Raw genomic sequence first — 27,667 nt, 5'->3', positions numbered from 1 at the left:
CCCACATCTATGTCTGCATTTCAAGTTCACTTGTTAAAAGCAAAAGCTTTGAAAAAGCAACTTAAACCCAAGCGGGTATTACACTTACCTGACTGTGTCATAGATAGAGATTCATCAGACCAGTTGTGAGATATCTGTTGAGACTTTACAGGTGAACGTAGCTGTCCTGCAGTTCTATGGCTGCTTTTGCTGGAATCTTGCTTTGATACAGATACGCTGCTTTTGGGAGGAGACTATGGGAAAAAAAAAGGACAAGTAAGTAACTGCTTGTAAAGCTCTGTCTGAAAGCAGATCATCGTCATCAGAAGCTAGTTACAAGGAAAGAACAGCATGACTAGAGAACATCTCATAACCAGTGGTACCTATCCAACTATCTTAAGAATAATTTAACCTTAGTTTGCTATATGAAACAAAAATACCAAGAGCAGCAATAGCTGACTCCTTTCTTAGAACCTAGACTTCAGTAAACCTGCTTAGATTGCTTATTACCACCTGAGTGAACTGACATGCTTCTGACTCACAGGTGTTCGATACAGTTCATGTAATCTTATTTGGTAACAACTACCGCAATAGGAACTCCTAGTACAACGTATTGGTGAAAGCAAAAGGACCATTTCATGCACGGGATGCAAGATGACAACCTAAATCACTAAAACAACAGAGCACTATTTCTCTGAGGCCAGGCAAAAAAATCTAAGAGCAAATATTCTTCCAAAATGCTGCTTACTGCTTCAACATTATACCACACACCTTGAACACAACCTCTGGAACATATTACATCTTTTACCTCACTACCTTCTCAGCAAACTTTCCAAGAAAATACTTGTAATAAGTCTAGATGAGCAGCTCTTTAACCCCACAGACAGTGCATTTTCTGTCTCACTGGGCAAAGTTACCGGGATGAGAAACTTGTCGAAATTAACAACCAAGTACAAATAACAGTTGGTATACAATAATAAGGCAGCATTAGCTAGCAAGCAGACATAATCTGAAACCCAAAGGATTGTGCATGAGGTTGCAGCTCTGCCTCTTCCTATATGCCCTGGGATACATTACTTCCAAATAAAGCAAAGCAGAAAAACAGAGCATAGCTTCCATGGCCTCAAAGAATTTATACAATGGTAACAAGCTAGCCTACAGGTAATTCACACTGGTAAACTGGGTCAGTGTTCTACCACTTAATACTGCATACCTACGTGACATACACAAAACATTTTGCAAGACTACCCACAAGTTTAAAAATATCTAAACCCTATGCTGAAGCAGTTTTTCCTTAAGACTTCAAAGAACATATCTGATCACAATGTTCATTCACAGTAATGTAAAATGGCACTGCAAACACAGCTAATAATCTCTGATAACTGGGATTTTACAAGTGTAAGAATATATACAGCACAAAAAGCTCACTCACAAGTTTGCCAGGTGAGACAGAGGACTTGAACTCTTCAGAATAAACCATTTCCTCATTATTTGTACTTTGATCTGGGCTTTCTGGCTGTCTGTGGCACATAGTCTCTGATGGGACAGACTCAGCAGCTAGACTGCCAAGATCTTCTGGGATAGAGCTTTCACTGTTCAGATGAGAGCAAGAAGGCACTGGAGACTCTTCTTCGCTAGCTGTTTCTTAGATTCAATGAGAGAAAAACCAAAGTGTGTAAGAACTTGCACTGACTTACACGCCTTCAGAGATACTGCTGCCTGCATAGAAAGCAGCAACTACTACCAGCACATGTCGAATTGGCAAGAGTTACTTCACTCACCTAGACACCGAGGGTGGAATATTTAGCAAGAACAAGCACGTTTACCAGAGAACTATGATTTAAGACTGCCAAACATTCTTAGTGATCACTGAATGTCTAAAATAAAGAGTTTTTTGAGATATTCTAGGATTTTCCAGACAACACACTCCAAAAAGATTGTTAGGGAAACCTGTCCTTCCAGTTGACCATACACCAGCAAGAGTCACTATTAGTCTTAAGAAGTCATGGAGGAGCATATAATCTGCAAGCCAGATCTTGAATTTAGAATTGATTGCTTCCTTTACAGTAGTTACAGAAAACATTTTAATGTTATGATTTCATCATGACTCTCTCAAATGGCAACAAGTAAAATAATAAGTTGGGTTTTCAATACTCCTGTTTACTGAATTCCGCAGGAGTCACAGCATTACTGAGGCAGCCATGGAGAACTATGCAATATTTGAGCAAGGGCTGGGGAGAGGAAATTCTGAAGCAGGGCTGTGCTCCAATGCTTACTGGTAGATACAAATAATAGAAAGCAAGTGCTATTTTCTCATCTGTTGATGAGAACTCAGCATTCATGCTGAATTTTTGTTCACTGGAACTCACTGACTCATACAGACATCACCTCTAAAATGTCTTACAATGCCTAAAATCCATGTGACTGTTTTCCGTAACAAGTGTAATAGGGCGTAATTCTGAATTCCCTTTGCACATTCAAAGGACATGCTGCCTGCTTTCAGCAAAGTGGGGAAAAAAGGAAAATTGATTGTTTCTAGAACAATTCCTGAAGTTTCATTATTTTCTCCCACCACAATCCAGTTCTCTGTGCTTCATGCTGAAAGTATGGTCCACTTAAGACCAAACAGTGAAGATGTAGCTCCCAACATCTGGGAACTTATTTTCCCTCACAACAGCATCATTTACACTAATCACATTCCAGCACACTTTAGCTCAGTTGCACATTTCAAACAGTTATGTTGCATTAACAACAGAGGAAAGAAAAAAATGCTTTCAATTTTTTTAAAACATAGACAAGGGGAAAGCGGCTGCTGGTAAGAACCATCCTCACCAACATAAGGCTAAGAGGATAGACACTTCGAGCACTACAGGGGAAAATGGTTTTAATAAAGTTCAAAAAATGATCAGCAAAATATCACGCAATATTTTTGTTTGGAAAGACAGGAATAGTTTCAACTGTATGCCGAAACATCTGATGGGCCTATGCTGCACTGCTTACTTGAGAAGATATACAGCAAAGGAGGAATACATATTTAACTAAGGTGTAAAATAAAAGAACAAGGCAACAGGAGGCAGTAAAGAGTGCAGAAATCAAAATTCTAAGTGTCCAGAGAAGAACCACCACCAAAACATCAAAAAAGGAAGAAAGTGCAAACCTAAGCAATCGTTGTGTCAAATTATACTTTACTCTTGTCATTTGCATCACTTCCCCCCACTTCCTATTACCTTTGGGCTCAGTTCTCTGATCCCCCAGCTCTTTCTTGGTGATTTTGGTTTTGAGCAGCTCTTTGTCCCAGGCAGCTAGAGCCTGCTTTTCTATCCGTCGTATTTCTGCTTCCTCTGCATCCAGGCGGCGTTTCCACTCCAACAATTCTTCAGCATGTTGCCGACGCTGCATCAGCTTCTGTTCTCGCTTAGTTAGGAACCTGACAGGCAGAGCAGAAGACAATGGGAAAACAGCCAACCACACTCAAAGGTCCTGATACTCAAATGCTCTATTGCCACAACTCGCAGAATTATAGCTATTCAAATTGTTTTCTAGCACAATATCCATACTAACTACTATCCCCTAGACTTCTGATGGGCTGCTGAAAAAAAATCCATGCAAGTAGACAAGAGTTTTTGTCTTTGCAGAAAGTAAAGTCTACAACATAATGTAAACATACTGCTTACGTTTTAAAGATCTTCAAAATCATTAAAAGTGTTACTAACTATTCACTGAAATGGACAGGGGTAAATTCCCAATTTCAGGACATCAAAAGTACCTGTGGTATTAAACTGGAACCCTCAAGAAAGCAGCGACTGTTTGAAAAATGAACCTTTCTTTTTGCTAATCCCAGTAACAGAAAAATTTAAGTTGCCCAGTTGCCCCACAGTTCTTTCCAAATACATAATTATAAGAGAAGGTGATTCAGTATTAATAGTTCTCCTGAATTACTGGAGCTTTTATCCTTGTTCCTTTAAGCATCATCTCTATGGATAACTGGGAATGCTAATTGTGAGCTGAAAGCATCAAGAGAATAAGGATGCAGGACTGTTTTTTCCCAGCTACTAACATGCCTGGCTACTAGTTTAAGAATAAATAAAAAGTAAAGCTCATGCTGAAAATTAGCAGATATTTTCTTTCTGACAAAGATTTCTTAGGTTATCCATGAAACCACAGACATGAGGGAATTCTTATAGAAATTGGTAGGTGTAAGTTTATGTGCATATATTCGTTCTGTTTGCCAGCTCCTGAACAACTGTATCTCATTTATAAACATGGAAGTAACCAAGATCATAGCATTTAACCTTTAGGACAGTAAATGCAAATAGCAGAAAAAGATAAGCAAGTTCAACATCAATTGTACATACTACCTCTAACATGCCAAGTCTAGAGAAGAGTGTATATCAATCCATTCATCTCCTGTGCTGCCATTTTTAAGATACGATAGAATCACTCTGTAGAAAATAAATGGTTTGCCAGCTAGAGTGGCAAACATTGTCATTGCTACAGAAGGTGTGGTGCCTAAAAAGGCAGTCTTCTAAGACTTGTGATGTTTTGCTTTGCAGATGCTCTTATAATCTGTAATTTTCAAGTCATCCTAAACACTTAGCATCAAGATTTTTAAGCTGCAAAGCAGATAATAATTTCATTTGTGCCTTTTAATCTCTCGTGTTTAAAAAAACCCTTTTATTTACAGAGGCTGGAATAACCAACTGGCTGCTCTGCAAGTCTTGCCTGCTAAGGGACATTTCTTGTTTGCTCACTTAGTTTTCATTCTGTTCCCTGGAAAAGTGAGCTGGCACTTGATCAGAAAGATTAAGATTCAGATAAGTCCTTCTCTAAGATTCAGATAAGGTGTACAATTTATGATGTGAAGATCAAGGTTTCAGAAGCCAGTAAAACATGCCTACAATCTTCTTTCCTATGGTCAAAAAAAGACCAAGTGAAAAGTAGAAGCACGTCAAGAGTCTCTGGGACACCTGCCACCTTCAAGCTGACAGATTCTGTTACTTTGTGCATTACTTTATCACTTTCTATAGACAAACACCAAACACTGTCTATTCTTAGGCAAAACCAACAGATTAATAACATTAAGAAACCAGACTACAAACACTAACTGCATTACAAACATGACAGGGACAGTCATGCTTATGTTGTGTCTTTCACCAGCACTACCAGATTTATCAACTCTTACTTTCAGATACACATCAATTCCAATTAGTCTGGCAGATCATGGGTTTGGAAGTCATTATGGAGGTCATTATCACAATGATTTCAGTGCAGAAGGCAACTTTTTCTTCTTCCTTCACCTACAGCTTGATTTCATCAGAATGTCTGGATCTTCACAGTTTACTGGATCTTGAGGGAGGCAAGTCCAGTTGAAGTAAAACGCAAGAGAAAGACTGAAATAAAGAGATTCAAAAGAGCAGGACTCCTCAAAAGCAGATGTCAAATGAATTAACCCGGAAGACCACAAAGAGGAGAATTAACTAAATGACCATTAAACGAATCACCACACAAATACTACTTAGTAAGAAAGATAAGTCAACAGAAGTGATGGGAGAGAAAGTGGGTTCCAATATTCAGCCTATAGGAAGAGGAGGATTGAAACAGCACGGCTAAAGATGCAGACCCTTTTGTAACCCTGGGGTTTGAAAGGTTGGAGCCACAAGGTAGTATATGCACTGCCCTAATATTTACTACAGTCTAGAGGGTTCCAGTTGCAACGCCAAGGGTACCCATTCATCCTCAAAACCAGGAGCACCTTTACAGAAAAAAAAAGTGCAAAACTACATCTGACATCTATGAAGCTTTATATCTGGGGGAGTAAAGAGGAAGCAGCAGCACTCAGACTACACCAGCATGATTTCAAAGTCTATTTCTCTGGTGCTAACGTCACACATTTTATACATGCATTCCAAATATTAACCTGGAAGCATTAACCTGTTGTTCTAACATGTACTTTTACATGTATATCCAAGGTATACAGACTTAAAACCCAAACCAGACAGTTTCAACAGCTATTCTGAGGTAGTGACCAGACAGTGGGAGCAAAGCAAACTGTCCACCTGCCACTCAGAACACAGTGGGAATAAGAGATGAGAATCACAGAATACCTTGGGTTAGAAGGGACCTTAAAGATCATCTAGTCCATCCCCACTACTACCAAGTGGGACATCTTTTACTAGATCGGGTTGTTCAAAGCCCTGTCCAGTCTGACCTTGAACACTTCCAGGGACGGGGCATCCACAACTTCTCTGGGAAACATGGTTCACTGTCTCACCGCTCTCTTCATAAAAAGTTTCTTCCTTATATTTAACCTAGATCTACCCTCTCTCAGTCTAAAATTGCTATCCCTTCTCCTGTTGCTACAGGCACTGGTAAGAGGTCTCTGTTTCTCCTGCAAGCTCACTTTATATACTGAAAAGCCACAATAAGGTTTCCCCAGAACCTTCTGTTTCCCAGACTGAACACCCCCAATTCTCTCAGCCTGTCTTTACAGATGAGGAGTTCCATCCCTCTGACAATTTTCATGGCCTCCTCTGGACCCACTCCAACAGGCCCATGCCTTTCTTATACTGGGGACCCCAGAGCTGAACGCAGTACTCCAGATGGGGTCTCACGAGAGCAGAGTAGAGGGGGAACATCACCTCCCTCTACCTGCTCGCTGCACTTCCTGCCCAGGATATGACTGCAAGTGCACATTCCCAGCTCACATCCCATTTTTTGTCCACCAGCATCCCTAAGTCCTTCTCGGCAGAGCTGCTCTCAATCCACTCATCCCTCGGTCTATACTGACACTGGAGATTGCCCGGATCGAGTTGCAGGACCTTGCACTTGGCCTTGTTGACTGACCTTCATAAGGTTCACACTGGTCCATGCCTCAAGCTTTCCAAGGACTCTCTGGAGGGCACCCCTTCCCTCTAGTGAGCCAACTACACCACCCAGCTTGGGGTTGCCTGCAAACCTGCTGAGGGGGCACCCAATCCCACTGTCTATGTCATTAACAAAGATTTGGGAACAGTGAGGAAAGGGTCAAAAATGTTCACTGGGGAAGAACTTCTTGACTTTCTGGGACTGAACAGAGCATGCTCTATCAAAGAGTCTATCACTTGAGAAAGATACAGTTACCTGACCAATTGGTTGTAGATATACAGCTGGAATTTGGGGTGGAGGTTGGGAAAACAGACACTGAGAGAGGCCCAGTGGTGAGACGTAAAGACAGAGAAGAAGTAGTGAACAGGAGAGCAGTGTCTACAAAATAAGGAGGAAGAGTTTAAAACTAAGATAGCAAAAAAGGCAGAAAGAACGAGAAAAGGATAGCATCTAGCAAAGAACTTTAAAATTAATTGCATTTAACATTGTATAGTTATTACCCAACATCTGAAGCAGAAAAACTATACACTGTTATGCGTAAGGTAATAGAATACACACACTTACAACACTTCATTTTCTGTTAATTAAGGCAAGCCACTTTCACAATGCTGTATTTTTCTTTAAATTTTGGAAGGAGTTTTATTACTTGGATGCAGAATTCCACATGCACTGGTTAAAATATCTCAACATGATCTTTTTGCAACTCCTGCTATTCTAACTGCTGATAATATTAGCATTAAACAGCATGCTGGTTTTGCGATATGAACAACATTGCTAGCCTGAAACTTTAAACACATTTTCATTCACCTGGTGAAACCTCAATAAAAATACTTCTCCAAAGGTAAGCACCAGTGAAAGGGACAAAAAAAAAAAAAAAAGTGAGATATATTTTTTTGTATTGTATTTTTAAAACATGAGCAATTCCAAGAAAAGCCTGTGTACATACACCCATAATTCAACTCCTAGCTGCTATTTAATTTTTTGCAACCAAGTGCAGATTTGGTCTCAGAACACTCACATATTGCCTCTTTCATTTTTAGTACTAACTGCAGAAAGATAATGCCTATCGTTTTCAAAAAATCTATATAAACTTACAGCTGTGCTTAAAATGGTATTTCCTGAAAAAATACTATTTTAAGCTAATTCCTAATGAATTATCAGTTACAGAAAAACACCATGCTCCATATAGCTCTATCAACTACAATGCAAGCTAAGCAGCATATTAAAGAAAAGCAAAAGAAAATGAGCATTTCATCAGTTCTTCTGTTGCATGGATTATCATTAAAGTTGCATATACAACAAAATCAAGGGGAAAGTGGTTAATTCTCTTTGACAGAGCATGCTCCTGTTCCATGCAGTCTACACAGACTCATCAATTAAATTAAAACAGAACTATTCTTCCATTCCCCTTTCAGCAGAAGAGAAATATTAAAGCTGCCTCATAAGTAAGGAAGCCAAAGGATTTCTGCCTTGCTACGGAGTACAGCAAATCCAGCATAGCAGGCTTTCCCAATTCCTTCCTCTAGTTCCTTCGTACTTCACTCGTTATTCAGCTTCTCTCCTTTTGCCGTATCTCACAGCCTGATTCCCTTCAAATGGCAGCTTCCCATCATTACATCCAAACCAAAATGTCTCACTATTATGTTAATATTATTCTTACGGGTTTTACAAAAAGGACATGAAAAAAAAATACAAAGTTGGCACTGGTTTTCAATCCATAAGTACTGCTATTGCTATCACAATACCTGCAAAAGGTGTGCAAAAGCTATAGAATTAGGAAGATCAAGTTCTAGAAAATCATTTATGTTTACAGAAAATGGTACTTCCTTTGAACATATGCAGCAATCCAAGACAAAACTGTGAAAATAAAAATACATGGCCACATATGTTACATCACACACAATTCCCACTCGTTCTGCCTAAAAGCAATTGTTTCAGCTCAACTCCTGCTATCCACCTTTTGAAAAGTGAGCAGTATTTTAAACTGACAATTAAAATATCTTTAAGGGTAGAACATACTTCGTACCTACTACTATCCCTTGTAATACTAAGAACATTTATTTATTAATATGTAAAACTTTCTGCAATCATAAGTGTTGCTCAGAAATGAAGGTACTTTGAAAAAATAAGATTTCAAAAACAATACTGACAAAACCACTACCTGGAAAAAAGTGGCACAGGAAGTCTTGAATATAAAAGTGTATCTGTCATCCCTTATAGTATTACTATATTTCAAAAGTCATAAGCTGTAGCTTGGTTTTGTATCACCACTTGAAATTTTCTATGTTGAAGCTTGGGTGGAAAATATAAGACAAAGACCCTCTTTTAAACAAAAAATATAGGATCAGAAGAAAAATTTTGTTGCAAGAAGTCAACATGGCCTACAGAGTACATCCCTTTGAAGCCCTCATCTTAAGCCATTTCCCAACCTCAAAACATACTTTGAGAAAAAGTTCGCTGCCATAACGATGTGGTGGTTTTCATGTGACTTGAAATGCTAAGAATTTCATTTTGGAAATACGACACTTCAGAAACTTGAAATAATTTGTGATTTTGGCTGTTCAGTTTACCGGACCTTACCAGAAGAGTTTGAATAAAACAGCAATCAATTCAGGCTAGAACATGAGGACCATGTAACTAAAACGTGTTTTTGGTTTTTTCCTATTTACACCAAATCCTCCCTTACTACTACTGGTTTTTATCTGCATCATATACAAATACATGCAAGTGTTGGAAATGTGTTTCTCTAATGATTTCAACCAAATAGGGTGCTAAGGAGTCACAGACAGCTTGCCTTTACAAGTGGAAGTGCTTGCTTTTTGATGTTTTATCCAGCTGCGTTAGGAGTCTCAAGAAAAAAAAAAACATTACAAAGAACACCCATAAGGACTACAACATAGTCACCTACTTTGGTTATAAGTTCAAAAAAATTGTTTAAGTGAAGACTATTTCTTGTGGAAACTGGCAGAGGCCAGATTTTTAATGGATTAGTCTCAAATAAGAATTTAAGGCTTCAAACTAATGAGCACATCCTCATAAGGCACTTGGGATGTTTAGTGCAGACAAAGTAATTCCTACTCTGAAAAAATGCAGAAACAATTTTTGATTCAAAACAATTTAACAGGTCAAATCAAGAGATCCAGTCTTAGTTTTCAAACACTGAAACTGCACATAAACTTAATTATTTCCTCCAATCTTCTACAGCAAACCCTTGACTATACAGTTTGCCAGCTAACAACATTCGAATCTCAGTATTCATGCAAGAATCATAGCCTTTAAAGTATTATATTCAAAGATTAATATTGTTCTATTAATGCTTCCAATCAACTATTTTTCAGGCAACTCAGATCAAAATGCATGTGGTCATCAACACCTCTAATTTTTCTGATGGTCATTTTTAGTGCAGATACTGGCCAAACTCGTTCTATTAAAAACAGTAAACTTTTGCATAAGAAAAAAAAAGTTACTTTTCATCCATTCTGCTGCGCATTTTTTTAAGTTTCTGCATAATGCTACTAGTCTCACTGCTGGAGATGGAGATTGGGGAAGGGCTCCGTGTTTCTGCATCAGTTGGAAGTGGGCTGGAACCATTGCTCTGCTTGGTGTCATCCTCGCTGTGAAGTTCCTGCAATTGTTAATAAAAAAAAAAAGCAACACTAAAAGTAAGAATAGTTATTTTACAATCATCTTAAAAATTGTGTTAATTCACCTTCTCCCCAAATTACATCAAATACTACTTCAGGTAAGTTTGTCCACCTGCAGATTTAACTTCATTTTCCCACTTCCTTTTAATTTGACATAAAGTATTTTAGTACACCCTTTCCCCCTGTAATTTAAGTTCTCCCTTAACTGTATCTAGAACAAAAAAGTCCAGCAGAATTTAGTTACCTAAACAGGAAACCAATCCTTTCTATACTACTACTACTGTTCAACTTGTGTCTCCTCAAAATTCTGTAAGGAGGCAGACAGTTACAAAATCCCATCTTGCCATCTCGTAATGGAGATGCAAGAAACTTAGTGTAGTGACACTAACATACACACAAAGCAGCAATTTTGGGTTTAGTGCTAACATTTAGTTCTTTGGGGTCTGATAAATAATCAAACAAAATCAGAGCCTAAGAGATCTCAGCATCAAAATACTGATGTTCTCGAAGTCATTAGTTCAGCTTGAGAATTAACAAACACCATCTACTGCGCAGTTAAAGCAAAACATTTTATAACTACTCCAAATACATTTCCTTAAACAATACTTCAAAGAAATTAAACACAAAATTGCTGAGATAAAGAGGATGAGATCGTTTGAGGCAGACAAAACTTCCAAGTGATAGCTCTAATCTCTTAACTTTCCATTCCTCTAAACACTGAAGTCAAACACCAGCTGCACGATCAGAGAGGCAGGACTCCAGCTTCTGTACTGAACACTTACCAGCTTGTTTTCTCCTGCAGACTTTAGTTTTTCCTGCAGTTTCATTGTAGTCTGACGGATTCGTTCTATTTCTGCCTGCTGTTTAAGGATCAGCTGTCTCTCTTTCCGAGCAGCCTTGTTAGCCTCTTGAAGACGCTTAATTTCTGCCTTTTAGGTATGAAAGATTAAGCATAAGAATTGTGACAGACAGCTTTCAAGAACACACTCTAAAGCTGCCACAGTGTCCGCTATGGGTTTAAAATTACTGCAATTACATGATGAAGTAACTAGCCTGGACTTCAGCAGCAAAGAACAGATCTATGCATACTTTAAAGTCTCAACCAGTGAGATTATTGATACAGAAGGACCCTTTACAACGAAGTGTTAAGTACTACAGAAATGTGAATAAAACTTACTGGTAAGAAATACTGCTAGCTTCCTATCCAAAAGCCTGGTATGGAGCTCTCAATTCTTAGCTTTTACAGTGTCTGAAATGTTTAATGGCTATACAGGGGTTTCAACAGGATTTTCCTAGAGGGCATCAGTTACCTTTTCCTGCTGTAATCTGAGCAGCAGACCACGCTGCCTCTTTCGAATAGGAGGCATCTTATCATCCTCTCCCTTGTCTCGCAAATGCCTGCAAATAGTTTGGAGGAAAGGATTAAATAAGGAATAAGTGCACAACCACGAGCATTTTACTCTTTAAAGTAAAAAAAAAAAAGTTGACTCTTCCTAACTTGCAGAAGAGTATATGCCTGTATTTAATTGTTAGCATATTCTATAGTGGAATATTTTGTACTGTGTAGTTAGACATGCACAGTTAAAAGGTCAGGTGAAATGAGATGTCACATAAATGGGTAGAAACTCTGGAGAGGCAGCATGCTCACCATTTGAGCAAGTCCTGTCCCAAGGAAGGTCACTTGGGTAGTCACTACCTCACAATCCTTTGTCAAAGCCATAATGACAAGAAATTAGAAGAAAACGTCTGGTGAACAATGCAGAGTGACCACGGAAAAGTATTATTGGTTAAATCTGGCCACCACTGTTCAGTAGTATCACTCGGTACTGCAAGTAGCATTTCAGGACAAAGTATATGTTAGGCTGGAAACAAATCATGAAGTACAACACACATCCAGATTCACAAAATTTGGCCTGAGTCAACCAAAACAACCTCAGACAGACAACAAGCTAATGGAGGTCTCTTTGACGGTGTCACAGCTTCTTGAGTTAAGACTTGCAGATTAATGGCTGGGACTACCTTCTCTGACTGACAAATATCTGACCTTCTGCTGTTTCAAGAAAATTCTCTTTTATCAGACCATATTCAATGTAAACATCAAAGCACACTTACAAACTGGGTTCTGTTCTTTCCAAGTGACAATAACATTTGTATAGATTACTGATGTCAGATTAGTTCAACTATTGATACTTTATAAGGGAGAGGTGAGCTGGAAGCAAAATCTTACAAAAAAAATTCAAGTAAAAGTGTAAGAAAAGGGTCAGTCAGCATCAGAGCTGCCTTACTTCTTCTGGTGTTCCAGCCAAGCTAATTCAGCCTTGGTCTTCTCTTTCAGAGCCTTCTCCCGGAGCCGAAGCAGTGAGGACTGATGAGCTGCTCTCATTTCCTCCTCTTTCATATACTGTCTTACCATCTCCATAGTAAATTTAGAGAAACTATCTTGCCCCCCTGAGAATGGCATGCTTAGGTCCTAGAAGGCAAGACAAATTTGGCATGTTTTGGTAACACAGAAATTCCAAGGCTTTTTTCAATTACGAAGTGTGCATGTACACACACACACACAAAACCAGAGGAAAACCAGCTTCCCCTCTTACACCTGAGCTTTGTGCAGACCAGCTTTTTCTGCCCTGGGCTGCATGACAGTTTTGGGATATCCCTTCTTGGGCCAGAGAGCATCTTCTTGTACTTCCTAGCTGCGTGTAAGCATAGTAGGAAGACTTAATCCACTGGGCTTTTATAACCTGCCTCAAAAAGTCACTCCTCCAAAGCCGCAAGTGAACAGGTAGAGGCCTGGATGGACTGTTTCGTAAGTCAAGTCATCACATGTGTAGAACAGTGACATACAGCATGATTCACACAACTCTAAGCTTTGAGATGCTCAGAGAACCACAAGGAGAAAAGAGTCCTAAAGTTTGTAAAGACAACTACAAATGGCTCACTTGAAGCTCATCAGCTTAACTATTTCAGTTCAGTTAATTTACCTTAACTATGGTTGCTTAACCCACCTTGATAGATGACAGAGCTGTTTTCTCTGGGGAGACTTCCTCATCAGAATCATCACGATTACCCCGTTTCTTCTCCAAGTTATTTCTGCGATGACTCTCAGAGGGCAGCAAAGACCGAAACGACTTTTCCTCAATCTCATCCTCTGTCATGGACTCATCAAATTTCAGGGAATACTCTGTTGCAACAGAAGCAGAATCTAAGGGAGAAATCAGAGAAGTGGTTTTATGCTCAGGTATGTATCATGAATGCAGTTTTAACTCTCTCATCTCAGTGAGGTTACGGGGGCAAGAAAGACAGGAAGATAACTAATGCAGAAAAATTGGTGTTTTTAGAAAAGAGTGACCATGAGTTCGAAGACATCATGAAACACTGTTATCTAGCTTCAAAAGGCCTAACAGACTTCTGGACGCAGGTGTAAACACATTTCTGGGACTGCTGAAACAGCTGGCATTCAGCCTGTGTATTCAGCAAGCGAACATCTGGCTATAACTAGCACAGCAGAAAGCAGAATAACCCACAGACTCCACCACTCAGATGTGTAGGATTTCAAAGGTTCCCATCTCACTGTGCCATCCTCTGTTACCTCTTAAGAGGCTACCGATTCCCCTGGGGCTCTACTTTCTCCACCCATATTCCCTCATTTATTTCACAAACTAATTCTGAAACAGCATCTCCCTCCCCCTCTCAATACCTTCACATTCATCACACACAAACAATACAGCTAACCTTTTTCATCTGGCAGTGATAAAATACTATCACTTGGCAAGGAATCGTCCGCACCAGTATGAGCCTGCTCTTCAATACTGCTAGTTATCTTTTCACGACGGGAAAGTTTTTTCTCATTCTCCTTCGAAGAAGGAACTGAAGGACTCTCTTGGCGGCTGCTGGTACTACTGTGTTATCAAGAGATATGGTTTTTTAAACATTACTTTGCACGTTTCAAAATATTTATATTACATTACTACTGTAAATACCATGATTAACATCCCAGCAATAATTGGCATGCAGAGGGTTTGGCTTTGTTTTTAAAGCGCAGCTTAGCTACTTCAAAATTCCAAGCCTCATCAAGCTGCTGATTGACAATGGAACTTGTTATTTTTATTCTACCTCAGGATGCAAGTGGTTTGTAGGTAGGCACACCCTCTACCTGGCAATGAGTACTGATGATAAAACATTGCAAACATCTCTCCTTACATTTTTTTAAAGTATGAGTGAGACAGTGATATTGTTTTAAATCAGAAGAACTACAGAGGATAAAATCATTCCAGCTGGTCAAGATCAGAGAAGGGCTGTGAGAAACTTCACAGGACCTAACTAGATCACGTAAGCGAAAAGGAAACAAAAAGCTAAAATTCAGTATTAAACACAGGCAAGATACTGGAAAGCAACAGCAGAAATGAGTCAAATCTAAACCTCAGACAAGCAATACTCCAGGCCTTTCATGTAAAATCTCAAGCCAGTGCAAAGCAGCAGTGAAGAAAAAACAAACCCCTAACAAAATGGCCAGATACACAAAGAACAGAACAGAAAGTAATGCACGTTAGAGTAGGCAGCTCTACAGGTGCCTGCACCGCATTTTCATTCTAGCCCATTTCAAAAAGATACCGAAAAAAATGTGAAGGGCACAAAATGCACGTATTTAGGACAGGGAAAAAGACTCAGATAAACAGAGACTTAAAGTGACTTTTAGGTTACAAAGGTGACACAATATAAGTATGTAAGTAGGCCACAGCACAGAAATCAGAATCGTCTCAGCCCAACAATTTCTGAGGGTATTACATCCAATCAAAGCCAAGGCCACATCCCAAGTTCTGAACACCTGCAAGGACAGAGGATCCCATAACCTCCCTACACCCCCATTGGTGTTTGACCACTCTCACAGGGAGCACTTTTTTTTTCCCCAATGATTTTCCCCTTTCTGCAGTCCGTCACCATTGCCTTTTGTCATCTCACTGTGCACCTCCAAGAAGAGTCTAGCCTTGTTTTACCTAACGACCCACCTTTAAGATACTGCAACTAGATCAATGCACCCTCAAGCCTTCTCTTTTCTAGGTTAAGTTAGCTCAGTTCCTTCAGCCTCTCTTTTACATCACAGACTCCAGCCTCCTAACCATCTTGGTGGTTCCCCACCAGACTTGTGCCAGCATGTCAATGTCTGCTCTTTACCAAGGAGCTCAAAACTGGACACTGTATTCCAGATATACAGAAAAACCTTTTCCCTTCACTGGCTTGCTAGACTCTTGCTAATTCAGCTGAATGAGAAAGTACATGTGGAACTCAACTATTCCTACGTTATGAAAGAGAAAAGCGTCCAACTGGAACAAATACAAAACTGAAGATACTAACACGCAATATACCATTACACTGCTGACCACAGTGTGGTAGGACTTCTAATTAAAAAGACAAAGCATATTCTGGTAGGCATGTAAACCTTCAAGCTCTGGAATATAAGGCAACTTTACTTGTTGGAAAGGTTTAATATTGACTTTCCCTCTTTTTAAAAAAAATATTGGAAGGAATTTTGATAGTCCTTTGTACTTTAGTCTTATTTATAGCAAAAAACCCCTGTGCAATCTAAAGTCTTCTTACCTCTGATCATGAACCTTTGACCTTGAGGATTCTGAATAACTATCAAACATTGGTGAGTATGTCTGTTTTGAGTCACCCGTCTCCTCTTTACCTTGTGATATGGCACCAGACTCACATTTCCTGAGAAAGAAAAGCATTTTGGGCAAATCTGCATTGTCTTAAACCAAAGAATAATAGAGTTTTCACAAGCTTTCATCAGTTTACTATAAATTCCTGAAAAGATCACAGCTTAGACTAGTTACATTATTCCACAAAACATTTAGAACATCTTTTTCTGCTCTTCTATATAGAGCTTCACAGAATCAGTTAATGTCACCTCTGGCATACACCATTAAGGCCATAAAGACGGAATCTAAACTCTTCTTAAATTCTCACTCAGAACATCTTAAAATTTTCTTCAAGAATAGGTGAAGCAAAACCTAACAATTTTTACTTCCCCCTTCCCAAGATGTGAAACATTAGGCAAAACCTGTTCGTATCAGTAAGAGCTCTCAGTTGTTTCATGAACTCTGAATGATGCTGTCGCTGGTGGTCAAACAAGGTGGTGACTGGAGCAGCTGGAGCACTCACAGGATCTGAGATCTGGGTTCGTGCTAACTCTGTCATCTGAGCACAATAAAAATCAAAGAAATACAATGAGCTTATCAGCATCAAAATGTTTTTGAAAGAGAGAATATTCACTCTCACAGGCAATTTACTGAACAAATTTACAGGCATTTATGGAACGTGTAAGACATGGTTTTAAGATGATTTGTAATAACATACATGTCAATTTTGGTTGTAGGAGGTGCTCATTGCTCTTTAAATACATATTCTTTAACTTATGAAGAGTGCAGTTATTGACATGAAACATGCAAGATACTACTTATATCATTGTAATCAACTTAACCAAACTCTGATAAGTAGAATGACTCCTACATAATAAAACATTCCGACTTACCATTAGAATAAATTTAAAATAAACCCAAAACACACAAATGGCAGAAACAATGTTTTCTTCTTCATTTGAAGTGTATCTTGCCCAAAGAGCAAGAAGTATTCTTTCCACTCCAAAGGAAGCAACAAGTTTAAGTTCCAATACCATGCAAACTGTCAGGTCTAAAACTGGCAGCATTAAAATAAATGGATAGCCATAAATTATCCTTTTTAATGTATGTTTCTAGTCAGGTACACAGTGACTGCCAAAAACTTCAGAAACCACAGCAGATAACACTGGTTTTCAGAAGCTTTAGAATTTAGTATTTTTCTTCTTGTTCAAGGGTTTGTGTCTTGCAGAGCAGGGAACTCTGGTTGGTATTAAAGGTAGGAATAACCTGTATTTCAATAACTTCCAATACACATAGTGAGTTTCTTTGTTAACTCTTCAATTAACATATACAAATTTTATAGAAACAAGTAGTATTTTTTTAAATTGGATTGTCTGTATACATCACCCACTGTTTTCTCCTTCATTACTACGACAGTCAACTCTTAAGCAAACAAACTTGTATAGTAGCATGCTACATTATCTCTTTTGCAGAAGATAAAACTCCATTCCTTTACACATAAACAATTACAGAGTACATCCAAAAATATTCCCAGCACATTGGTAACTGGCATTTCCATTGCTGCATTCCAGTTCAAATAAATGTTTTTTCAACTGAACATCAGAAGTCATTTCTGAACATGGATGGAAAAGCTACTCTGCTAGCCCATCACCACTGACCAGGTCCTCATCAACTGCTCCACTTACTCTTGGACTTCAAACATAAAGCAAGCCAAGCAATTAAAACTCTATACCAAATAAAAGCTGTCTCCGTTTCTTCTACTTTGTTTCTTAATTGGTTTCTACCCACTTCAGCTCTATAAACTACAAATATTTGTCTTTATCCAAGACCTCACTACCTACTACCAACAACTACTACATGTATCTGAGATGGCCGAGCTTTTCTGCTTCTTTAACCTAACCCATTCTTGTCCATTCAAAAATTATTTAAACTTCACGTTTCAAAGCCCAGAACAAGTACATCAGTATTATTCTACAGTCCCATTACCCATCATAAAACCAGCCTTGCTAAGCACCATCATGTGTGTAAACTGTGAACAGTTACGTTGCCACTCATCAGCCTTCTCCACTCCATCCCTAACCCTAATCCTAATGACTGCTAAACTAGGAAGAAGCAAAAGCATTTCTTCTGTGGGTTTGAATTAGTTGGTTTTTTTTAAAACTGTGTTTTTTACCTATAAGTGAAGCAGCTGCTACGTACAGGGAACAACAAATACGCAAACTGATAAACCAATGTACAAAACAGACAACTAATAAATATTCTGTATACCACAAGAACAGACACTCAAAAAGCCTTGAAACTCTGTATCAAGTTAAGAGCTCTGCTGAGGATCTCCCCCTTCCTTATTTTGTTTTTATTTTTTGGTCCCCTACCTTCAGAAGTAAGCAAAATTGTTATTTCCCTGCTTTTCCAATTTGATTTGCATATGAAATAGATACAGGATCAACCCCCGGTGGAGCGCAACTCTTACAAATTCAAGCTGATGTGTTCACTTCCATCAATCTACCCTGGAAGAACAAGCTTCTTAACAGTTCATTAACTGGAAGATCATAAGAATAGTGAACATGGATTTAAGGCTGCTGACGGACTTCTAAGTAATGATGTCAGAAAAGCTCCTTTAAAGTCCTATCATTTGTCACGTTAAGTTGCACTGACACTGAACATAACATAGAGGCATAAAAGTATCCAATACAATACTGAAACTATAACAGCTTTTTTCTTTCACTCAGGACCTTACCTCACGAATCTGGTGAGGAGCATCTGCAGTGCCAAGTACAGTTCCTGCCTGCTTGGTTGCAGCCTTGCAGGGGGTCTCTTGTACAGCCTCCTGCCGTGACTGGACCAGTTGCTGCAGTGACTCTGCATGGACCTATGCAGAAAACACAGCCAGTTCAGCTCCTCAGAATTCTCTAGTTATAATAACTACAGCTTTATGTCTCAAAACCTACATGAAGAAAAGTTTGAAATTGGCCCCTAAGAGCTCTTTTCAGCTCTATTAAACCCCTTCAGCACTTTCATGATGTTTACAGCTTCAAATTAAGAATACTTGTAGGCATGAATTTACTTACAGCATTTTGCCTGTTATACACTCCACATTTTTTGAAGGGCAGCATTACCTGAGCTGCCTTCTGCCTTGCCTCGTCCAGTTGTCTCTGACTTTCTAGAGCTTCTTGTTCAGCCTTGATTTTCAAAAGAGCTAAGTCCCGTTCATGGCGCTGCTGCTGTGCCTACGGATCAGAAAAACAAGTTTTAATCATGCAGGTTACACGAAAAGACCTTTTTTGCCTTAGCCACTTGCTGCATCCACCTCTGAAAGATCTAGACCTACTCTACTGGTGGTGCCTCTTCTGCTAAAGTAAAATTTTCAGCCTACCAACTGACACTCCCTTCTTACGCAGACGGTAAATAATGCATATTCCTCATACTCTTCCACCACAGTGTAGAAAGAAAGAGGACTTAAAGACCAATTAACTCAACAAACTAGAACAAGCAATCTTGCCAACGTAAAGAAATTTCAACCAAAAATATCCTTTTAATGGAGTAAGACAAATGATCCTGCCTGAACAACTACACTGCATGGCACTGGGACCCAAAATAAAATTTTCATTTTACTGAAGTACACAACCAAAGCAGCAATTCCCACTAATGGTACATTAGTGACACAATCTAGAGTCACCAGTTTCTTGGTGTCAACTTAAAATAAGAAAGATAATAGGCATTAATCCTACAAATTGGACATCAAAGATGCCCCGTCGCACCCATCATGATTTCTCTGCATTGCTAAGGAAAGCGTAACTTGCCCTAATTTGATTGATTTTCTTGCAAAATAAAAAAAGGAAGGTTAAAGGAAGGTTAAGACAAGGAAGTATTTTTCCATTACCTTCAGAATTTGAGCCAAAGAAACACTCTCCTGCTGGGCAAGTGATATGCCTCGTACTCGTTCTGCATCAGTAAGCTGTCGTACAGACTCCTCAATAGCACTGAGGTAGTTCAATTCTGCTGACAAACGATGCTGAAGACCAGCAGGGGAGAAGCGCATACATCCTGCAGGATAAAACTTAACAGTCAACTTCCACAGACTTTAGTGCCCCACATCAAAAAATAAAGGGGGAAACCCGCCCCTCCCCTGCTCTGGGAGTGGTATGGTTTTACCAAAACAACTCACCACTCGCTGAGGCTGCTCCTGCTGCAGACCTGCTAGTCCCCAGACTCAAGTCGGGGAAGGCTACATTAGGCTTCAGCCCTGACGCTGTACTTCCAGAAAAGCCAGCAGGTGACTTGACTCTTTCAGCTGTATTGCCTATAGACTCAAACTGCAACATTTTTTGGGAACCAGGAGATGGGGAAGAAGTCGGTGTCTTCTGGGATCTTCCCTTATCTGAGAAACTGGCAGCAAAACAAGAGAAGGAGTCAATATTCACCTAAGTCCAGCCATTTGATAAGACAATAAAGCAATAACCTAGTTCTTCCACTAATACACACCAAACAGATCCATGCAAAAGATACAGTCTTCTATTGTTTGCACAGGCCCAGTCTGCCTTTAGGAAATGGGCTCATGAGATGGGTTTTGTACCTATATCCCAGTTTCAGGTTAAGTTTCTAGAGCACCCTATTCCTCCCCCCCCCCCGCCAAGTATTAAACCTAGTTAGCGCAGGGACACACACATACACACACAGAAAAAATATTAACATCATATCTACATGTTCTTCAGGGCCAGACAAACAGTTTCAATGCCTCCTGTTAGGAACCTGGCATGAGAAAGTCAGGATGCGCTCATCTGCATGTGCATTCACACATCTGTTTTGAGAGGCTGAGTGAAGAGCTTCTACTCACAGGATATTAGGGCAATAACTTGGTGCCAGAATACAATGAACAGTATTTTTAAACAGTAAACAGGTTACTATCAGCATGTGGATGCATCTGAATGAGATAAGCCATTGCCCTGAGTCTCGATGTCTTTCACTTAAAATGCAATGAAATGCTTGAAGGCCAAAACTTCACTTAAACAGTTAGTAAAATACTACAGCAACACTGCTCAAGAGAAAATTAAAGACATCTCTTCTTTTAAACACACAGAAAATAATGCAGACACTTCTTAAATCTAATATTCCAATTTTATTAAGCCAAAGAAGATTAACAGCGGCTTCTTAAATCCCTTAGGAAGATGTTTTGCTTTACTTGGCACATCTTGGGAGGTCACAGGACCTTTCAAATCCAATACTGGATTATCAGTGAAAGTCACCCACATAAGTCTACACTCTTTTCTGAGGATTAGTTCACCTCTCAAAAAGCATCAACTCACAGAGCTGCATAGGCTTATGAATATTAGCTGAACACAAGCGTAGCCAAAAATGTCTGTGGATCCCACTGAAAAGGGCAAGATAACTTAATAGGTTGACCAGCTATTCCTCCCTCCTCCCCCACTCTGCTCCTCCCTTCTTACATACCACTTGAGAAGTGGAAAATGAAAACTGTATTTCAATGCTTAAGGTACTGAACCTGACAAGACACCTGTATCAGCCAGTTATCCTTACAAAAACAGAGGAGTCATTTGGAAAGGAATCACTGTTTTGTATTTTCTCTTAGTACAGCCACCTACTTTAGGCTTTTGTATTTAAAATATGAAAAATTTAATTTCACTTAAAAATGAAGAAAAAAAGAGAAAAAAATTTGAATGTCATTAAAAAAAACATTTTCTGCATTGCCATCTTACTAACATTTGATCATTTCTGTTACTCTCCCTTTGCACATCCAAATACAGTGCCATTTTTGATAACATGCCATAAGGCTACCAAGCTTATATTTGCATACAGTCTTATAATGTTCATGTTACCTCATCAGGGAGTGTCCAGACAAGTTTTCCAGTGTGCTGTCTGTATCTGGGTTCTGCTCATGATCTTTACTAGAAATTCTGCTATTTGATAAGGATTTTTTTGCTTGTTGGGTTCCCCAGTCTAATTCAGAAAGCCTTTTATCTTCTTCCGCAGAAAAGTGGTGAGAACTTCCATTGAAAGAGTCCAACCCTAAGAAATAACAACATTGCCTAAAGTTTACATTTGGTATTCTATTTATGACTACCTGACCATCAAGAGCCCCAAAACAAATAATTGAGAATTTTTTTCCTCAATTAAAGATGCCTTTGAGTGAGAAGTCTACAAATCCAACAAGCAAGAAACATAAATTTGGCAGCTTCCACCAGGAGATCAAGTTCTCTTCTGCATATTGTGTCCAGTGCCAACAAAACTGTCATTCAGCTTTCATTTCAGCACACTATCTGTTAATCTAAAGAAAATACACATTTGACTTCTCGATACTGATAACCAGAATAAAGCCTAGCTTTCTTTGGGTAAGCTAGAGAGTTTTGAAAAAAGAGGAAAAGAGATTATTTGGAATTGCCAATCCTATTTTTCTCATCCTTTTATTGGCTTTAAACCTAACTTTTTCTTGTTATCCACTGCTGATCTAGTGAGAGTATACCAAATCTCAAGTTTCTCCATGGTTTTGTAATATACAAGTTACCATAGGAATAAGTGTATTTATTAATTTGTGCGCTTATAAAAACTGCCTTTGATCCAAAGATGAAGCATACAGGCAAACTTGTTGTTGCTTTCATAAATGTGGCCCAAACTCTGATTTCTCAGCAGCCTACTGGAATTTCCTCAGTACAGAATATGAGGATAGTTCTCACATGATATTAAAACTAACTAATTTGTTAGAAGGCTGGTTTAGGAAAAGAAAACTTTTCAATGCTGTTAACAACCTCTTGCTTACTTAATTTTAGATTATTTTATTTTAAGGTCAGAGAATAATCAGAGTCAAAAAGAATTTAGGAAGGAATTACTGGAGGAATAAATAAATCATACTATCGCTATTAGATAACAGTTTCCAGATAAGTAGGACTGCAATTTTCATGACAAGAAAACCCTAAAACCTCCTTCAACAAAAAACCTGCCACAAACCCAAAACCCTACAGTCAAGTACAGCACTTACGTTCCTTTTTCCCTCTCTTTTTAGAGGAAGCAGATGAGCGAGAAGAGGCTGCAGACCGTGGTCCAGATGAATGCTGAGAAGCAAGTTCTACAGATCGAGGTTCGTGGGGAGACTTCCTGCTCAGAACTTCCTCCTGCATGCTTGAACTGCTGCTGCCAGCAACACTAAAAAGGAGCACATGGACAGTGGTGAAGGACTTCCAACTCCCACATTACATTGTGCACAAGAAATCCACCACACTTTAGAGACAGACAGATAAAACTAATTAGCCCATCTTGAAAAGCATCGATTTTGAGATTAAAAACTGTGATAGCTAAAACACGAGGAAGTTTAGCATGATATTGAACATAATGAAACATGCTTCCAGTAACATGAAACAGTAAAAGATGGGTAACAACCATCCTCCCCAACACTAACTCTTACGAGCAATTTAGCTACAGGCTTGAACAACATAAGAAGGACTCCAAGTATGACTGAATTATAGATCATCTCTGGGCACGTAGATATCATCAATTGACACATACATGAGTGATTTTCCATAAAGGATTACAAAGAATTTGCAAAAAAGAGGGTAATGCATCATATACTAAATACCAACAGAAGACCTATCAAGAAGTTTAATCTGAAAGAAACCATTTCTTGCAGCCAACATGGTTTCAGTGTGGAAAGTGCCTTTTACCTTCCTTTCTTCTGAGGTGAAGTATCACCAGTATAAACACAGTACTTGTGACCTCCCCCAGGATGCCCAAAAGACGTAGGTATATCTCACTACCAAAAAAGAGGTGTTAGAAAATTCAGGAAGCCACATGAATTCAGTAGTCATATGAAGAGTCTAGGATTTCCAGTCTTCAAATTTTTGTCTGAACAAAAGGTTTTAGAAGTTCTTACAGACAATTTATGTATCTATTACTAAGCATTACTGAACCCTTACTGAAAGCAATCATAGGCTTTTTATAAAATTCTGAAGTACCGAAGATTTTTTAACACCTTCAGGTATCTTTTCCCTTTTCTAAATTACAATGACTGACTAGCTGAGCATTATAGCAGCCACACAAGTTGGAGAACTCATTTTCACCTGACTACAAAGGGTAAGAACCTCACCTAAAGTTACCCGGCCAGACTGAAGAACAACAAAAATTAGAGAGAGAACAGGAATACTTCAGTCATGCTGGTTATTATATTAACTGCAAGGTCCCAAGGAAATACCTCATCACTTTGGCTAGTATTACAATACAGCATAGCATAAAAGATACCCAGCATATTGTGAAATTTTGTATTAATTATGTTCTGTCAAATTCTACATTTTGATTTTTTACAAGAAGCCTAACACACAGTTACCTGAAGTCACGTGCCATCTTTTTTTCTGTTAAAGTGCCACTTCCTTGCGATGAGGCAAAATCATCTTCGTAAGAAACCACACTCTCTGGAGGGCTCATGGCAGGCAGTAAAGGGCGCAGAAGGGCAGCCCCTCCATTCGACCTTTCATCGAACACTGAAGTGTGGATAAAGAAGTGAAAAGACAAAAAAAAAAAAAAAAAAAGACAAATGCAAATGTGCATCAAGCAGGTAATAAAGCTGCAGGAATTAAAATGCTCCCAACCATGAGTTACACAGACTTCCTTTCAAACACACAAACATCAGGAGAACAACAGTACAGCCATCCCATGGCAGTTTTAGCAACACAACATGCAGTCTTCCTCTTCTTGTAAATTATTGAATACTCCATTAACACACTCCAGCTAAAACGTTCTTGAAGAGCGCAGTGCTTGTGAGTAGAGCCATCTGCAGAAAATTTAAATGCAATCATCTTTAAGGGAAATAAAGAATCAAGAAAAAGCACAAGATAAAAATCAACTTCTCCGAAAATATTCCTCCTCCAAATGAGGAACTCAAGGCAACAGGAACAGTACTCATAAAATGAAGAATAAAATTGTACAAAATACAAAAATCAAATGAAGTGTCCTGCATGAGGCACTTCTCAAGCATGCCCTAAGACACCAACACCTGAAACAGGCTCATTTAAGCAAGAGACTTTCCCTACTGATACACCAAAACCTTACCTTTTCAAAATCCAATATTGTTACTGGAGCTCTAATTATTGCACTACTTTGAGACAGTATCAAGTAACTCATATGAGCAAAGATGCAAAAGGAAAGTCCACATGGTTCAGCCACTGAAGTTACGTTTCTAACAATACAGTAAAGCTGTATTATTCTTGTGTAGGGAGAAACCAGGATACATGCAAGCACTCGTTTAAGCCGTAACACAAGTGCTGCATAAAGCATACATCTTCCTGCCTTAACTGAAAGAGGAATGATGTGTTGTAACAGATGATCTGGAGTGCATATAAAAGTAGAAGGATGCGCATTCCAATCCAGAGGATCTGTCCTCCATGGAGGACAGAACCATTTCCAAACGCGTTCTGGGAAATTCAGATTTAGTATGCAATTTTTGATAAAATAAATGTAAACTTTACATTCACAATTCCATAACTACGGCTGTCCTTAATACATGTAGCCCAGTATATGAACTGGTTATTGATCTAGAAATACAGAGCAATCTAATACAAAAATAACCTTCTTCCAGTTGAAAAGTACGGGGTTTTTTCCTTCTCTTTTTTACCTTAGACAAGAAGGCAGGAGGAAATAATTTATCATCCCAAAGTAAAGTGAGAAAACTTTACATAGATTCATGTTTGAGACATCCAAAAGCACATTCCTAACCTGCGAAGTATAAAGTGTAAGGAGTAGTAACACTGGAGAGCAGCAATTTACAAGAGCTTTGAGAAATTTTTCCATTTTTACCTTTTCCATGAAGCTGGTAACTTTTCGCAAAGATGTTGATGACACTGTGGGGGCTTCCCTTCGCCAGTTCCTCCCATGGTCCCTTGCTGTGTGTGCCACTTGTCTGAGTGAAAAGTGGCAAATACTTCTCAGCTGCTTTCTGAAACTCCTTTATGGGCTCAAAAGCATTTCTCTCCCGAATGCAGAAATCCTTCTCTTGCAACGTCTCCAGCATCTTCAGTGGCAACTGTTTGTGCTGGCCTCCCTCCTCTTCAGAGAGGCCTCCGTCACTCAGGAGAGGCCCTTCACTGATGGATTCGATGCTGGACTCATGAGGAATTGCAGCTTTATTCAGAGTGTAAGCCTGGTTTTCACGCCCTGGGGAGTCACTCTGCCTTTTAGATAAGTGTCCTAGTACCCCTTCACGCCTGTTAGCAGTGGGGGACCTCATTACAAGGCTGACTGCATCAGTATGAGGCCTGATCGTCTCAGGGAGTTTTTTAAATTCACTAAGGTTGCCTACCCCAGGAAGGCTGTCATCAAAGGCTGTATGAGACACACAGGTACCCAACATTTTTTGAATTCTGGCTGCAAAAGCATCTTCATTTTCCTCTCTCACAGGAGGACTCACAACCTTTGCCCACCGCCCATCATCCTGGTTTTCTTGCATAAATTCATGGCCCGAGTTCCACATGGTACCATAATTGATACCAGCCCCAGCCAACTTTTTGGCTTCACTTTCAATTCTGCTAGAAAGGGAAGCAGCTGTAGCTCTCAAAGCTTCAATCCGATCTAATTTGCTCTTATATTGGTTAGCAGTAGGTTTTACTAAGAGATTCTGCTGTGCAGCAGATGAATTCAGGTATGGCTGAGGCATCAGGGTCAGCGATCCCGCAGGTGCAGCATGGGTCCTCCTGCCTGCCAACATCGCATCACACTCCTTTGACAAAAGGTCTATCTGCTCCATACTCCAGTGCTGGGAGCAAGGGCCTCCAGCTGAGCCCATAAGAGCTTGCGGGTGAGAGAGCTGGACTCTCGGGCTCAACCTGTCTGGCTGTACCCACGGAGGCTCCATCAAATCACTCCTGAAATGAAAAGTCAGCACTTAAGTTGATGATTTATACAAGTTTTAGACGAAAGTATCATTGCCCCTACTGTATTTTACAGGAAGAAATACTTTTTTGTGGAATCAGAGGGGCAGGGAATGGGACTGTAAACAGTTACAGAATGTTATTTAAAAAACGTCCAGCACATTCCAAATGTGATTTGCCGTTTATGGTGTACTGTGTGTTTTAGGGTGGTAACAAGCTGAGTGTTTTCAGCAGCAGCAGTAAGACTTTTCCAAAAGTTTCCTGACTTCCAAAGGGAGGAAACTTTTTTTTTTTCTTTGGAATTTCTTAGCTCCAGCCTTCCCCCTCCAGTTTAACCCAGCCCATGTTTCACTGGAGCTGTCACTTAGGATAGTCAAGAGAAACAAACAAAAAGAGGACTGGAAATACAAGGATGTTTGAAGTTCTTCAAGACATCTTTTCTTATTTTCAGAGAGCTCACTCTTGCATGACAGGAGCTCTGCAGAGATGTTCCTTCACTAACATCACTTGCACATATTCTGAATACTAGGAAACCTGTAAAGTCCCTCACAAAAAACCTGTTGCTTACTATGAGGTTCTTCAAATAACTTATGCAGCCCTTTAAGTCTCATCTCTTCCCTACTATTAGCACCTACATGTTTTTTCCTTACCATGTTACACTAACAATATTTAC

The 27,667-nt window shown here is 39.3% G+C and overlaps 1 protein-coding gene across 8 annotated transcripts in view; it reads right to left on the bottom strand.

Moving 5' to 3' along the window:
- The window catches only part of CEP350 (centrosomal protein 350), a 76,385-nt gene that overhangs the window by 20,228 nt on the left and 28,490 nt on the right, over nt 1-27,667 (bottom strand). For 4 of the 8 annotated variants that reach the window (XM_055815710.1, XM_055815709.1, XM_055815711.1 and 1 more), the window contains 20 exons: nt 25,925-26,988; nt 24,459-24,612; nt 23,121-23,284; nt 21,964-22,153; nt 20,295-20,515; nt 20,010-20,173; nt 19,198-19,356; nt 18,867-18,998; nt 16,552-16,688; nt 16,083-16,202; nt 14,220-14,386; nt 13,493-13,689; nt 12,773-12,957; nt 11,798-11,885; nt 11,270-11,416; nt 10,311-10,468; nt 7,099-7,221; nt 3,207-3,406; nt 1,412-1,623; nt 89-233 (listed from right to left, as the gene is read on the bottom strand). In XM_055815710.1, the coding sequence (XP_055671685.1) occupies nt 89-233; nt 1,412-1,623; nt 3,207-3,406; nt 7,099-7,221; nt 10,311-10,468; nt 11,270-11,416; nt 11,798-11,885; nt 12,773-12,957; nt 13,493-13,689; nt 14,220-14,386; nt 16,083-16,202; nt 16,552-16,688; nt 18,867-18,998; nt 19,198-19,356; nt 20,010-20,173; nt 20,295-20,515; nt 21,964-22,153; nt 23,121-23,284; nt 24,459-24,612; nt 25,925-26,988 (4,127 nt within the window). The remainder of the gene's footprint in view (nt 1-88; nt 234-1,411; nt 1,624-3,206; nt 3,407-7,098; nt 7,222-10,310; nt 10,469-11,269; nt 11,417-11,797; nt 11,886-12,772; nt 12,958-13,492; nt 13,690-14,219; nt 14,387-16,082; nt 16,203-16,551; nt 16,689-18,866; nt 18,999-19,197; nt 19,357-20,009; nt 20,174-20,294; nt 20,516-21,963; nt 22,154-23,120; nt 23,285-24,458; nt 24,613-25,924; nt 26,989-27,667) is intronic. The other 4 variants (XM_055815712.1, XM_055815713.1, XM_055815714.1 and 1 more) reach the window with 3 other exon arrangements.

This window comes from Falco peregrinus, chromosome 10, assembly GCF_023634155.1.
Source record: "Falco peregrinus isolate bFalPer1 chromosome 10, bFalPer1.pri, whole genome shotgun sequence".
NCBI lineage: Eukaryota > Metazoa > Chordata > Aves > Falconiformes > Falconidae > Falco > Falco peregrinus.
The sequence above is the reverse complement of the archived record's forward strand: the minus strand, read 5'-3'. Positions and strand labels throughout refer to the sequence as shown.